Source organism: Vulpes lagopus, chromosome 6 (genome assembly GCF_018345385.1).
Source record: "Vulpes lagopus strain Blue_001 chromosome 6, ASM1834538v1, whole genome shotgun sequence".
In the NCBI taxonomy this organism is placed as follows: domain Eukaryota; kingdom Metazoa; phylum Chordata; class Mammalia; order Carnivora; family Canidae; genus Vulpes; species Vulpes lagopus.
Genome location: NC_054829.1, coordinates 78,486,061 through 78,502,451, shown reverse-complemented (window position 1 = coordinate 78,502,451; position 16,391 = coordinate 78,486,061). Strand labels below are relative to the sequence as shown.

The 16,391-nt window shown below is 38.3% G+C and overlaps 1 protein-coding gene across 2 annotated transcripts in view; it reads right to left on the bottom strand.

The window, feature by feature from the left end:
• FRAS1 (Fraser extracellular matrix complex subunit 1) overlaps positions 1 to 16,391 on the bottom strand; it is a 429,868-nt gene that overhangs the window by 111,474 nt on the left and 302,003 nt on the right. For both annotated transcript variants that reach the window (XR_005988333.1, XM_041758154.1), the window contains exons 33-35: positions 8,247 to 8,361; positions 5,039 to 5,176; positions 2,869 to 2,901 (exon numbers count right to left, since the gene is read on the bottom strand). Coding sequence is in view for 1 of the 2 variants with exons in the window: in XM_041758154.1 (XP_041614088.1) it covers positions 2,869 to 2,901; positions 5,039 to 5,176; positions 8,247 to 8,361 (286 nt within the window). In the remaining variant the exon portion in view is untranslated. The remainder of the gene's footprint in view (positions 1 to 2,868; positions 2,902 to 5,038; positions 5,177 to 8,246; positions 8,362 to 16,391) is intronic.

Below are 16,391 nucleotides of genomic sequence, written 5' to 3'. Positions count from 1 at the left end.
GAAGAATTAATATTGTCAAAATGTCCATAATACCCAAAGCAATCTACAATCCCATCAAATTTCCAATTGCATTTTTCACAGAAATAGTACAAATAATTCTAATTTTGTATGAAACTATAAAAGACCCAGAAAAGATAAGGCCATCTTGAGAAAGAAGAACAAAGCTGGAGGCATCATGCTCTCTCATTCCAAACTGTATTACAAAACTACAGTAATCAAAATAGCATAATATTAGCCTAAAACAGATCAATAGAGATCGATAGAATAGAGAGCCCAGAAATAAACCTTTATATATATATGGTCAATTAATTTATAACAAAGGAGGTAAGAATATACAACCTCTTCAATACATGGTCTCTTCAATACATGTATCTTCAATACATGAGAAAACCGGACAGCCACATGCAAATGAAGGAAACTGTACTGTTACCTTATACTACACACAAAAAACAACTCAAACTGGATTAAATCCTTGCATGGAAGACCTGAAACCATAAAACTCCTAGAAGAAAACAAAGGTGGAAGCTCCTCGATATCAACCTTGGGGATGATTTTTTGGATTTGAAACCAAAAGCAAAGGCAACAAAAGCAAACATAAACAAATGGGACTACAGCACACCAAAAAGCTTTTGCACAGCAAAGAAAACCATCAACCAAATGAAAAGACAAATACCAAAAGGGAGAAAAATTTGCAAATTATATATCTGATAATATGCAAAGTATGTAAAGAACTCATACAACTCGACAGCAAAACACCCAAACAAATCCAATTTAAAAATGGGCAGAAGATCTGAACATTTTTCTAAAGACATACAGATCGCCAATAGGTACATGAAAATATGCTTAACATCACTAATCATCAGGGAAATGCAAACCAAAACCACAATGAGATATCACGTCACATCTGTTAGAATGACTATATCAAAAGGACAAGAAATAACAAGTGTTGGCTAGAATATGGAGAAAAGAGAATGTTTGTATATTTTTTGTGGGTATATAAACCAATATAGCCACTTAAAAAATAGTATTAGGTTCCACAAAAAAAATTTTTTTTACAGATTTTATTTATTTGAGAGAGAGAGAGAGAGGGATAGCAAGAGCAGGGTTAGGTGTAGAGGGAAAGGGAGAGAGAGAAGCAGATTCCCCGATGACCAGGGAGCTTGATGTGGAGCTCTACCCCAGGACCCTGAGATCATGACCTAAGCTGAAGGCAGATGCTTAATTGATTTGAGCCACCCAAGTGCCCCAATTCCACAAAAAATTAAAAACAGAAGAACTACATGATCCAGCAATTCTATTTCTGGGTTATCCAAAGAAAATGAAAACACTAACTTGAAAAGATACATGTACTCCCATGGTTATTGCAGCATTATTGACAACAGTCATAACATGGAACCAGCCTATGTGTCCACTGACAGATGAATGGATAAAGAAGAGGTAGCATATATATGCAATTAAATATTAGCCATAAAAAAGTAAATCTTGCCATCTGCAATGACACAGATGGGACTTGAGGGCCTTATTCTAAATGAATAAGTCAGACAGAGAAAGGCAAATACCATATAATCTCATTGATTTTGGGGTTCTAAAATAAATGAGCAAGGAAACAAATAAAAAACAAAAAATCCAAGCTGAGAGCTATAGAGAACAGATTGGTGATTGTCAGAGGTCGGGGTGGGGTTCTGAAATGGGTGAAGGGAACCAAAGGTATACATTTCTTTTCTTTTCTTTTTTTTTTTCAAAGGTATACATTTCTAGTTATACTTAAGTCATAGGGACTTAAGTATAGAATGGCAACTATAGTTAATAATACAGTATTGCATATTTGAAAGTTATAGATACAATAAAAGTTATAAGAAAAAATAATTTGTAACTATATATGGTGACTAATGTTGTGATCATTTTGCAATACACACAAATACTAAATCATTATGCTATATACCTGAAACTAATATGACAATTTGTTATGTCATATGTTAATTTAATCTCAATTTAAAAAAAAAAAACGACATGACAATGAAATTTACTGTTGTTTCAAGTGTGATTTTCAAACCTCAAAGAAGGAAAGATCAGGGAGTTTGAGGGAGATGACTTTCTCTCCAACCAATGTTTATCCTACATGAAACATAATAGGACACATGGGTGATTCCAATGGAATAGTCCATCTCAAATAAAAAACAGTTTAAGGATGCCGTTTACAGCCAAACATCCTCGTACCAGACCTCAACAAGATAGCTTGTCCCTGTGTTGTTCCACAGAGATGCCCGATGTGCTTCTTTCTGCTCCCTGGCACTCAGCTTCTACTGCACTATGAACCAAAGCAGGGATACTTGGGTCTTCCACACACAGGTTTCATTTCCCACCAGTAGCAAGGTACTCAATGAAAGGTTCAGTTCAAGACTACATACAACCACGATCCATTAGCTGAGTATCACATATGAACGACTGTGCCAATAATTGTTCTGGGAGCTTTACATAGTTACAATTATTAGTTATTATCACCACTGATGAATGAGACATTCAGGCATAGAGAAGTTAAGAGACTTTATCAAAGCAGGCTGACCCCCAGGCAGTCTGGGTCCAGAGGCTAAGATCTTAACCACTACTACTTCTTTTTAATAGATATTGGCAGCACTTGAAATGGGGCTTAAACAACACTAATCTTTGGAATACTTGGTGGATTATTTTTTTCTATGAATACAAAGTTAAGCTATTACTACTTAACTAGTCATGTGACTATTTCAGAAAAACTTGCATAACTTTTAAGCAGTTCTTAGAAAACAGTACAAGTAATGATGAAGGGAACAAAAAGGACTAATAAGGAAAGGAAAATTATATTTTCTAATAACATTTTATTAAAATCTTCACCTGTGAAGTGAAATTTCACCAATTCTGGGAGGCCTGAAAGAAAAGAGAAAAAGCACTATATAAATAAGCATTTTGGGATCAGAAATAGATGGAAAAGGTACAAACTATGAGGCAGAGGTCAGAAAAGTAAAGAATGTTTTCATCTAAATTATGGTTTAAGGAAAGATCACCAGGTTCTTTGTTAATGTTATGTTGAATTTAATGGTGTCAGCACTAATTTTAAGTACAAAAAGAACCACAGGGTAGAATAATTTTATATCCCAGTGGTTAGAGTGATTTATAATACATTCATTCAGATCCCATTAGATCAGTACATAAAATCCTACAAATCGGTGAATGTGGGTGATGTCATATATAACTGATAAGGCTTTCTGGTGGGTCAATTCTATTGAAGAATTGAGTGATGTCTGGGACACTGATTTACACACTGTAACGATGTGAAAGATTTATCTCATAGCATTTATCCCACAGATTATACAGGATAGGACTCTGCTCTCTCCATAAAGGCTCTAGGAACTTAGGTGAGTATAATAGATATGGAAATAACTTCAACCATGGCTGACATGTTTTCTTTCCCTCTAATCCCAGGATATCCTGAGTTTCTTTGTAAAATAGGTCTTTTTTAAAATAGGGGTTAGAGAACCATGAGCATTTTCATGGGCTCTTAGTTACCCAGTTACCAAACACCAGGGATACTCCTTAGAGAACAGGCCTATATACTCACTTAGACATTTTTAAAGAAGAGTTAATTATTTTCTGGATAATTGCACTTATATAAATAATTGAAAATATTACTTTAAATGTTTTCTATAATTTAAAATGTAACTCTCAAATCATTTAACCCATGTTCAACTTACCATAAGAAATCACCAGCTGTTCTGTATGAATAAAACTACTACATAAAAATAATATTCCATATTAATCATGTTTTATGGTACATACCTCTTAAAGATCATAAGGAAACAGGCCTCAAAATTTTTAGAATCATTCTAAGGCATAGAGGTGTTTAGGGGTAGGGACTCAAAACTCCTACATTACAGTCAGCAGCTTTGATTACTGGGTCAAAGAGAGAGATAAGGGGTAGCAAAGGTGAACTATCACGGGTTAGCGGAAGGGCACAAAATGGCTTGAATTAGAACTTTTGTTCAGTCTTGTTTTCCTTTAAAAAAGGTGGCTTCTGTCAAATCCTGGCCCAAAAGGTTGCCTGCATTCTTCGTTCCTACATGGGACTTTCTCACTAGAGGTAGTGTTGGGATGCTTATTGCTAGATTCCCCTCACCCACAGCCCAACCACTCTGGCCTCCTCCTCAAATCCACTCATATCACTGCAGTCAAAGAGCTTTTCTTATGAAAGGGCATCTCCCCAGATCTTAAAACCTCCACTGGGTTCCTATTATTCTTGAAATAAAGATCCAAGTCCCTACAGGTTTACAGGGCCTCTGAGGCCTAACCTCTATCTCTTCCTCCAGTCTCATCCCTGTTCTGCTCAACCTTCTACATTCCAAAGACATTTTTTTAATCCCCAGAATGCCATGTGCTCTCCCTCCCCAAGGCTTCTGCACATGGAATGTGTGCCCTTCCTTGGGAAACGTTCTCCCAAGTATCCCAACAGGCACATTTAGGCTGATTAGCATCTATCCATCCCTCCACTGTCAATACCCCCTGGGATGGCCTCCACTGAGCCCTCAGTCTAGGGCAGTCTTATTACTTCTAATTCCACCACTGAACATTTTTCTTCCTCTCCAGAGTTCTTCTCTTAGTCTGCAATTAAACACTCATTGCTGGGATTATTTCTCAAACTCTCTCTCCATATGTAGGTCCAAAAGTCCCCAAGAACAGGATTCATGCCTCTTTTTATTCACCACTATAATGTCTAAGACCTCACTGAGTGATGGCCACATAGGAGACATAAAATAAAATAATTATTTAATTAATAAAATAATTTATTGAAAGCATGCCGGCATGCCTGAATGTGTGAATAAATGAAAAAAAAATGATGAACTGAGCCCAAACTACATATTAATCTACAAGTCTCACCTCAAGTACTTTTGAACAGCTATAAAGCAATATTACTAAACTATCCAGAAGGACAATAGGAAGAATTAGGAAGACCCTGCCATGAAGATCCCAGGAGAGCAGTCCGGGTGCCCCAAAATAAAGAAGGCATTACCAGCGAAGGAGAAGGCCATGATCTCCTGGAGGTGAGGAGCTGCAGGGGGAGGACGGTACATGATTTTGCCCTGGTTAATATCTTCCTGTGTGAAATACCGGATGGGAGAGTGGGGCTGGTCCCTGTGTTCGATGATTCCTGGGGAGGAAAAGACTCAGCATAAGCATCAACAGTAATTCTGATGGTTGACTGAATGACCAGTGCTATAAACTGCCTTTCCCACCAGTGGGAGTCTTTTATCCTTCAAGAACAATTGCTCTCTGGTGTCTCTTACCATCCCATTCTCCAGTCATTCATGAAAAAGGCAAATCTGAAACCCAAACTGACTTTTATAGCATCTTTAAAAAAAATGTTTAATTGAATTATAGCTGACATACAATATATTAGTTTCAGGTGTACAACTTAGTGATATGACAATTGTACACATCATGAAATGCTCCCATTAAGTATAGTTACCATCTGTCACCATACAAACTTATCACAGTATTATTAGCTATATTCCTTATGTTGTTTTTTTCATCCCTGTGACTTATTTATTTTATAACTGAAAGTTTATACTTCTTAATCCCCTTCACTTATTTTGCCCATCCTCCTACCTACCTCCCCTCTGGCAACTACCAGTTAATTCTTTGTATTTAGAGTCTGTTTTTGTGTGTTTGTTCATTTGTTTTATTTTTTAGATTCACATATAAATGAAAGCTATGGTATTTGTCTTTCTCCATCCGACTTCTTTCACTTGGTATGATACCCTCTAGGTCCAATTCATGTTGTCTTGAATGGCAAGATTTCATTCTTTTATGGTTGAGTAACATCCCAGTGTATATATACACAACATCTTCTTTATTCATTCATCTACTGATGAACACTGAAGCTGCTTCCCTATCTTGGCTATTGTAAATAATGCTGCAATAATTACAAGGGTAAATAAGTCTTTTCAAATTAGTGTTTTTGTTTTCTTTGGGTAAATACCAGTTTCTGGATCATACAGTAGTTCTATTTTTTATTTTTTTGAGAAACTTCTATACTGTTTTTCACAGTGACTGCACCAATGCATATTCCTACCAACAGTGCACAAAGGTTTTCTTTTGCAACACTTGTTGATACTGGCCTTTCTGACTGGTGAGTGGTAGTATCCCATTCTGATTTTGATTTGCATTTCCCTGATGATTAGGGATGCTGAGCCTCTTTTCATGTGTGAAACCCAAATAGATTCTTGCCTAGAAGTCACTGACTATAAACAATAGTAAGGCACAAACTACTACCCCTACTAGGTAATTCTCCATATGTCACAGACACTGTACCATAATTATGAACTTCTCTCAATTGAGTTTAAGTTCAAAGGTCAAAGTTGCCAAGAAAATGATATAGACTGGTTTCCTGGAAAAGCTATAATGAGAGTTTTCTCAACTTACCCCTTTTCCTTCAGAAACTCCTCAGTCTGTGACAATCTTAGGCAACAGTAACATGGATCATGATTATTCTAAGAATTGGATTTGCAATTTTAACTCTCCTTGTGATAAATGCTTTAGAGGCTGCAAATTTATCATTTCTAAATTTTGTAGTTACAAAAATAATGCTCTGGGTGGGGGGATAGGGTAACTGGATGATGGGCATTAAGGAGGGCACATGAGTGAGATAAGCATTGGCTGCTATACTATATGTTGGCAAACTGAATTTAAATTAAAAAAATAATGCTCTGATCATCTTTCATGGCCTATCAATTCTTTCAAAGAAGGACACATGTGAGAGTTGGTTTTGAACTAATTCAAGTGCGGAAGGGCTGAGAGATCTATGGCCATTCTCCAGAAGATAGCCCAGGCTGCTGGATACCCTGGCCATATAAGAAGAATGGCTCTTGCTATAACTTAGCAGAGTTAGATAAAGGGAAGGTGACTTTTAGGTGTTTCATTTCTTTAGGCTTTATCAAAAGAGTGATATAATTTAATTTTTAGACATTTATTTCTCCTAGGGGATTTGATAAAGTGAAAGGCTCACATCCAGGGCAGTGGTTGGTCTTGGGAGAGCAGCTTCAGATTTGCGAGAACTGTCTTAATAGAAGCTAATCGCCTTTACATGATGGACAGCCACACCTCTGTTAGGAGCAGGCTTTTTAGTTAAGCCCAAAGTTAAGAGACCTAAATGATGAAGATTGATGGCAGGGACCCACCTCTTGGCTGACTGTAGTTTCACATTTTCATTTTTCCTCCATGCAGAAGGAGTGACTTATCCAAATGGGAAAGGAAAGAAGTATATGTGGCTCAGCCTGTTGCGCACTCTCTGGCAGAGCTCCTTGTCCAGAGCACGTGCTCATCTTGTGGAGGCCGAGAAAAATTAAGGCCATCCCACCTAAAGTTTAGCATTAGCACAAGTACAGCCATTTTAGGTCCCTGTGAAAAAGAGCTGAACTTTACGGGAAAAACTGCAGAATGTCCTCGGCAGGTAATCTCATATCAGAAAGACAACAGAGCTCAGAATTGCCCTCAGCAGAGAATCCTATATCAGAAAGACAACAGAGCCCACATCCGTGGTAGAAAGTCCCATCTTAGAATGAGAACAGAGCCCAAGCCAAGGGCAGGAAGCCCCTATTAGAATAAGAACAGAGCTCAATGCCCTTGAAAGCCCCATATCAGAATGTAAACAGAACTTGAGAAATTGCTCCACCCCTTCTGGAGATCCCCTAGACCAGCCCTTAAAACTAAGCTGAAACCCAGCTCGGGGTCCAAGTCCCTGCTCCGCTGTGTCGGGTGTACTTGGACCCCAAGCTCGAGCTTGTAAATAAACCCTTGTGTATTTGCATCGGTGTCAGCTCCTTGGTGGTTTCTCGGATTCGCAATCTTGGGCACAAAAATCTGGTCTGTTCATGTGGCATAACTTCACTGGGGCAGGGTCTGTCCCTACAGACAGTGCTTGTGTCTGTCCAGTTCTGCCTGTGCATGGGAGGGGCAGCTCAATCCAGCAACTCAGGTTATATGCATGCCATGTTCTCTAGCACAGCTCTGTCATACCAAAGCTGACACATTCAGTGCCATCTGTCTGACCAAAGTGTCTCAACTGGTCCTAAGTTCAGAACAGGGGAACAAAGGGTATGAATAAGTTACTCCTTAAATCCTTGACAAGTACCTGCAGACAAAACTCCAGAGCTTGGAAGATAGGTCTACAATTAGAAGACAACAGCATTACTCAAGAGATCATTTTCTGCACATCTTACCTTGATTTGGATGCAGAGGTAATGTGATATTGTATATTATCTTTCTGCTTGGCCTCTCAGAGTTTACAAAGGAGAGGGAATGAGGCTGAATCACAGTGAGGCCATCTTCCCGAGCCTAAACAACATTTAAGGAGGAAGAAGAAGAACAAATAGTGTGATGAAAACAAAAGCCAGACCAGAGCCAAAAATAAGCCTTATTAAAAAGACAAAAAGAAAAAAACAGCCCTCACTTTGGGCTTTTAAATTAGTCACACACAGCAAAATTTTCTCTGAAAGCTCAGGAGAGGGATCTGGTCTCTAGCGCTGCAGATTTGTCTTAGCCTTAAGAACTTTACAGGGTTACAGAATCTTCCAGTTTTCTTGTCTTCTCCCCTCCCCTGCCCTCTGCCCCCAGGTTTGTGTTGGTGCATACTGTGGGAGTCCGAATATGATCACTTTTCCTAGGTGTATCTCACGGTGGTACACATTTGAAAATGAGCCACCACGGCTGGCTATCCCCCCAGTTCTTTCACAGCTAGGTCACTACATCTCTACTCCTTGGATTTAATACGTTAAGGTTGGATTTGGTAAGAAGCCCTCTCTAACTGTACCCCCCCCCCCCACCGCCTCCTGCTTTGCTAATGGAAACTGCGATTTTTCAAAGGGCTGAAGATGAACTCACCTCAAATATCAAAAGAGGCTCATTATTTGAATTCAAAGGTTTAAGAATTATTTATTAAATCACATAAAAATAGTTTTGTCTCCATTGCACTACTCAAAAGAACTAGATACTGCTTTTCCTTTCTAGCACTCAGTATCCAATGAAAGTGTCAAGGAAAATTAATTAAAAGGCCAATGTGTACATATTTTTTACTGTTCATTCACTTATATATAGCCATAACCCACCCATAATGACAACACTCAAAAAAAAAAAAAAAAAAAAGAGAGAGAGAGAGAGAGAGATTTCAAACCTCATGACCAGACATCATAACAGTGAGTTGGGGACAGCAGCAAAACACAGAGTGGAGATGAGAAAAGGGAATAGTAGAAACACGGGCCCCTTGTCTGGGTCACATATGCTGTTAGCAAGACAGAACAAAAATATCTGGTTCACTGCAGGCTCTTCCTAACTGACCCCTGCAGGGTTAGAGTTTGACATGCTCTCCTGCTCTTTGAAACTCTGCTCCTTTCAGAAGGAATTTCCCCATTTAGGAAAGGATTAAGTAGGCCTCAGTAATTCTCATGGAGGAGGGCTATGGTGTTCTTCCTTTTAACCATGAAAAGATTGAAGGTTGCAGTTGCTTTGTAAATGTCCTGAAGGCACACTTGTCCTGGGGAGAGGCAGCATTTGCAGGTTAGGACAACCCCTCTATAGTAAAGAGTCATATTTCAGGCCACTGCTCAGCTCTGGAATGTAATGAGTAAGGAAAATAAGAATTACAAATAGCAGCTGGTCTCTCACCCTAAAATAAAACAAGTAAGGACAACAAATTAAAAATATATGCCCTGTATAAGATGTTTAGAGCCTATGCATGTGTGCACACACCTATAAGTAAATACATGTGTGAGCACAGCTATATGGAGAGAAAAGTATAGACTCACTACATACTGATACCTTTTAATCTCAAAACCATCAAAATATCTGAAAATTCTCAGGGTATCATGAGATATTTTTGAAAATCTATATGTCTCTAAAATAATAAAGTAATAAGAAGAGGAAATGGACATAGGAGCTTGGATAAAGGGAAATTCATGCTAGGCAAGATAATATATTTTATTATGGAATTTATTGACATTATTTCTCTATTAATAGATATAGACACGAGGTAAAAAAAGGACTTGATTCCCTGAAGAAAGGAATACTGATCCTGACATATATCAAAGTATAATCAATTTTAATATTGGCTATTTGGAATGTTCAATATTTATCAATTAAATATACTAAGAAATGAAAGATTAAATTTCATAGAAATCATTACAGAAGACACTTTTTTATTAAAATATCTATCAACAAAAGAAGATTACAGAATAATGTTTCTCATAATACCCATTTTACCTCTGAATATATCTGGACTCCAATTGCTTCTCCCCACTGCCACTACCACCACTCTGCTGGGAGCCACAATCTTACCTGGATCACCAGGAAAACCTTCCAATTGTTTTCCTGCCCCACCTATAGTCTATCTCAGCACAATACCCAGCCAGATAGGGAGGTTAGACTTATACTGCTCAATACCCAGTAATGGCCCTGCTGAGTGGTGCCCCACCCCAGGCACCTGGTGCCTGACCAGATTCCTCCCAGTGCTGCTGTTAACCCCATACCACCTAGGCCTCTGGCTCCCCACCCCCAGATCAGCCATTTCCTAGCCCTGGAAATACACCACATGTGAGAAGTCCCAGCCTGCTGGTAGGGGACAGGAGGGAGTGAGGAGATGGGAGCCTTACAAGAACTGAGGCACCTGTAGGTCCTGCTCATCCCCCAGGTTCCCAGGGCAGAACTGGAACTGGGGCCCAGGCAGAGCCACCGAGGCTGGGCCTGGGTTTCTCAGCCATTTGGCTTTGTTTCCCTGTCCCTCTGTTTGCTTGTCTGTCAGTCTATTCCTGGGAAGCTCATCACTATGGGCCCTGGTACCTTCCCGGTCTGTCCCATACCGTTAACCATAAACTGATCTCTTACTAAAAAAAAAAAAAAAAAAATTACACAGAAAAAAATGAAGTTCCTATGATGGCCCATGAGGACTTAGAAGATCTGCTCCAACTTCTCCCTCTCCCCTCTCCCAGCAGATACACTTGGCAATTTGAGTTTGCTCTCACTTTCACTGATTCTGCTCCAGTCATTCTGGATTCCTTGCTATTCCTTGAACATCTAAGCACACTCCCAACTGGATGTTTCTAAACACGTGGTTCCCTGGGCCTGGAATGGTTTTCTCTCACTTCTTTTCTACATGGCTCTCTCCCTTAATTCCTATAAGTCTTTCTTTAAACATCATTGTTTTAATAAAGCTCAGCTCATTTTAAACTGCAATCTGGGTCTCTCCTCTTCCCACCACATTTCTGACCTCCTTGACCTTGACCTACTTTTTGTTTTACCATAATACTTTTCACTAACATGCAATATATGAGTTATTTATTACTTATTGTCTCTTCTATCCTGCCCAGCCAAGAGAATGGAAACTCCATGAGAATATGGATTTTTGTTTGTCCAAGCACCCAGCACATGGCACATGAAAATGCTCAACAAAAATTTGTTGAGTGAATGAAAAATATCATTATAAAAAGATTAAGAAGTAAAGTAACTAAAATACTTTTATAACAACTTAATTAAAAAAATATTTCCCATTGTCTTTCAATGTCATCTAAAGAGGGGCAAACACTTCAACATGTAAGCCTTAGCAACATGTGTGTGTATAGCTTAAATCTTTTGAATTCCACAATCAAGATTTACAAACAACATTTTTTTTTTTACAAACATTATCATTTAAGCCTCTATTAAAAAAAAAGACTACTTTCATATGTCGACTGTCATATTACCAAAAGAGCAAAGTCCATGCCTGGCCTCAGAAATTAAACACCCACAAAAAATAAGAAGAGGAAATTAGTAAAGTGGGGGTTCTATACAAGAAATCATCTTCTTACATAGTTTAGCCAGGACAACAAAATTAGTTCACTTGCATATTCATGTAGCAAATATTTAGTAAGAACCTACTTTGGGCAAGGTACCACACAAAGAGCTATGGGAGATGCAAGATGAATCAGATGCAGACTTTGTCATTAAGGATTTTCAGTTTTAGTAAGGGAAGTTCATAAATAACTCTGATATAGAAACTGCTAAGTATTGTGAAAGGCTCAGATAAAGCACAGTAGGAATTCCAAGGATGAAGAAACATTTCCAGAAATTGCAGATAATAATTTTATTAGTGTTTGAAAGGCCTCAAACACAAAAAACCATGGAGAATAAGCTCGCAGCCATAAAAAAATACAGCATGCCCAGACTTGAGTCTATATGACAAAAGAGATAAGGTGTTCCAACCAAATCCCTGCTAAGCCCAATAAGAGAGGTTTTAAGAAAACTCTGTTACAGCAATCACTTTGGAAACAAATGGAACTAGGAAGGCTTATGCTAGGCCTTTCTCTCCAGTGGTGACCTTGGGCAATCCAACTCTGAGTACCACAACCATTTGAAAAAGGAAGTAGTAAATATACTGTCTTTCACATTAAGAGAAAATATAACTTATTTCCTCTTTAAGAGAGGAATTGGAAATATGATATTCAAAGTATGTGTATGTGTGTATATAGCCATATGATCAATTTATTTAAATTTGAAGGTGATACATTTTAGGGAGTTATTAGCTGTGTGAAAGTACATCTGAAATGATTCATCTAGTCAACAAATATTTACTGAGCAACTACTTTTATATAAGGCACTGTGCTAGATGTTGAGGAAGATACCAAGATTAATTAGTTAAAGATTTTATACTTAAGGATCTTCTAAGTCAAACGGTGGATGATTACTTGGAAAACTGAGTTGATATAAATCTATTAACATATTTGCCAAATCTCACATTATGTTATGCTATCTATTAGTAAATATGCATGTTTACAGATTTCCTTACCCAAATTTGATATTTATCCTAAATGTATACATCTCACATGTTTATATATAGGTACATATCTTATTATACATATATGTATACATCTTATATATGTTTGCATGCACATAATTCTTATGGAACACTGCAAACAAAATCATAAAATACCATTTAAAGAATCAGATTTGATGAAAAAGAGCAGTATAGAAAGGCCACAGAACAAATTTCCATTTAGGCAGGCATATGTTGCTTTTTACTCTGTGCAATCTTCCTGGGGAATCTCAGGCCTGAGGATTAAACCACTACTTGCCATTAATTATTCTCAGAGGTTTATCTCCCACAGAGAATATTTACTGACCGTCTGCCAGCCTTTAATAGGCACATCTTTTATAAGTGCAGTCCACTGAACTCATCATGTCTTCCATTTCTCCCCCTCCCTCGAATGTCCTCATACATCCCTGATCTCAATGAATGGCACCTTTACTTATTTAGAAACTGGGCTGTTTTACCCTCTTCCTATATCCAATTGACCACTATGTTTCTAAATATCTTTCAATCTCTCCCTATTTTTTTTTTTTTTTACCATCTTAACCACTTTTAAGTGCACAGTAGTGTTAACTATATACACATTGTTGTGGAACAGATGTCTAGAATGTTTTCATCTTACAAAACTGACTATATTATGGAACAAAAGGAACTCCCCATTTTCCCTCTCCCTACTTCTACCTCCACCCCTGCAGGAGCAACTACTATTCCACTTTCAGTTTCTAAAAGTTTTACTACTTTAGATAGCTTACATAAATGGAATCATGCAGTATTTGTCCTTTTGTGACTGGCTTATTTCACTTTTAGGGTAATGTCTTTAAGGTTCATACATACTGTAGCATGACAGGATTTCCTTCTTTAAGATTGAATAATATTCCATTGTTGTATATAACATACTTTCTTTCTTTATTGCCTGAAGGGCATTTAGGATGCTTCTGCCTCTTAGACACTATGCATAATGCTGCAATATACATGGGTGTGGCAGTTTCTTTTTGAGATTTTACTACCTCTTAATCCTTATTGCCACTGTATGGGGTTCATGCTACCAATCCTTCTTGTTCTAGATGACTGTAACAGCCTATTTCTCGGCTCCTTGTTCTCTGTCTGGAACCCATATGCAGTGTTCTTTACACTACAGCCAGAATGATCTTCCTAAATTGAAAATCTGATCATGTCCCCTCTCTGCTATGAATCTTTCAACATCCTACCTGCCCCAACAGCCTTTCAGGACAAAATAGAAACTCTTCATCTTATCTGTAAGGTCCTCTATGATCTGACTCTCATTTCTTGTTTCTTTTTCACCTAGGGATTTATGCTCTGGCCAACTGAACTCTGTAATTCCTCAAACATGTCACATTCTCCTGTGTCTCTAACTTTTTTTCACCTGCTGCTCTTTTGCCTGGAATGAATTTCCCCCTATTTGTAGGCCAGATAAATGGGGTTTCAAGTGTAGTTAGTGGACCAGAAGCAACAGTATCATATGGGAACTTGTTAGAAATGCAAATTCTCAGCCCTAGACCAGACCTACTAAATTAGACAATTCTGGAGCGGGCTTCGGCAATCTGTGATCTAACAAACCCTACAGGTGATCCTAATGTAGGCTGAAAGTTGAGACCATGCTCATAATTTACACTTCAACTAGCTCAGTTGACCTCCAAGAGGAAGCCTTCCATGACCTTTCCCATGCCCTATTGGACTAGGTATCTTCCTATTTGCTTCCATATTGGGACTCTGCTTGTGTATCATATCATGGCATTTATCACTGTACTGTCATTGCTTACGTATTTGCTTGTTTTAGACTCTATGTTCCTTGAGAACAGAGACTATGTTTTCTAGTCATTGAATTTCCAATGTGTTTCATAGCAGTAGGGATAGATTAGGGGCTCAGATGTATTGATTTGAATGACTGAATGACTGGAGAAGTGGAGTCCTATCCTTAAACACATATATGAATACACCATGTATGTATTTAGCATATATATTCATAATGTATTTATCAAATATGGGTAAAACCTGTGCTTGGAGGAATCCAAGCCACTGAATAGAAAATGTTTTTGTCACAGATGACAGGTATATCCTCTAGTAATGGCCCTAATTAATGTCAAAAGAAATATAAACTGTATATTTTAAGGAATAAAAGAGTGGGCTAATCACATTTTACAGTAAATTCACCTTTGTGATATCCTAAATTATACAGGACAGATCTAATTTACAAACATGCAGCCTGAGACCCTAAAGGTTAAATAACTTAAGGAGTCCCTGGAGGTCCACAACAACATAGTAGGAAGGGCACCATCTTCATTGGCTCCTGGCCCATTCTTTTCCTCTAAACTCAAAATAACACTGCATTAGCATTTGGCAAGAAGTGTGTATGCACATTTTTCTTTACAGTTTAGAGAAAATTCTGATCCGAGTTCCTCCAGTCAGAATGATGAATTATAGACTTTATAATGCTGCTGAATTATGATTTCTTTAAATTATGGTTTATGGCAGAAATGCCGATACCAGCTATTCATTAAAAACTTTGTTTCCCCCTTTATGTCTCTGTCATGCCCCAGACCCATAATTTCTAAAACTATAGCTGCTCTCTTTGTTGTGGCTCACAGCTGATACACTACTTTGGAGTGTAATTATGTGGGTGCTAACAAAAATGTGAATCTTAATGATCAATTTACAAGGTCTTATATCCTTGTGGCTCTGTCTAGAACAGGGGTTCTGACTTACATACCCCTTAGATATAGGGAACAGTGGGGTTGCTAATTGTCTGAACTAAGCATCATGTACTAATTTAGCTGTCACCTTGCTTCAAACCTTTCCATGTACCCACACTCCTTCCTCCACAGCACACAAGACCTGTGATCTAGCTTATGAACCTCCACCTCCTGACTACTCCTCCTCTGCCTCCTTAAGTCCTCCAGTCTTACTGAACTGTTTGCAATTGTCCCAACCATCACATTGTCTTTCACTTCTGTGTCTTTGTAGGCACTGTTCTTACATCTGGTGGTACCCTTCACCTTAATCCCTCCCTTCCTTCCAACCTGCCCCTCAAATTTTCACTTGGATGATTAGTACTTATGTCTTTGGATACAGCAAAGCATTACCTTCTCCAGGAGACTTTTGTAATAGAAAAACAAAAACAAAATTTTCTCATTGGGCTTCTAAGACATAGAGTAACAGTTTTTCCAGCTAGGTGGAGCCATAACTGACTGAACAATTATGCCAAAATGGTATTGATTAAATAGAAATGAGCTTGAAACCTCTTCCATCTATGCAAAGAGAGGCCCCGTGAACCATCTGGGATGCTATAAAAAGGACAGAAGCAATGGATGGGAGGTTGTGGTGGATTCCATGTAACCTTCCTTTCACTCTGGAATTTTAAGTTTCCTTTTCAAGTTAATGAGAAATATGTTCTCAAGGCTGGTTATTGTTGGCCCCCGAGTCTGCATCCTGAGCCAGGCATTCTCCAGATATAAAAGCAGGATATTCCATCAAGCCCCATCAGCAAGTCTCCTGCAAGCAGGAGGAGCCCTCC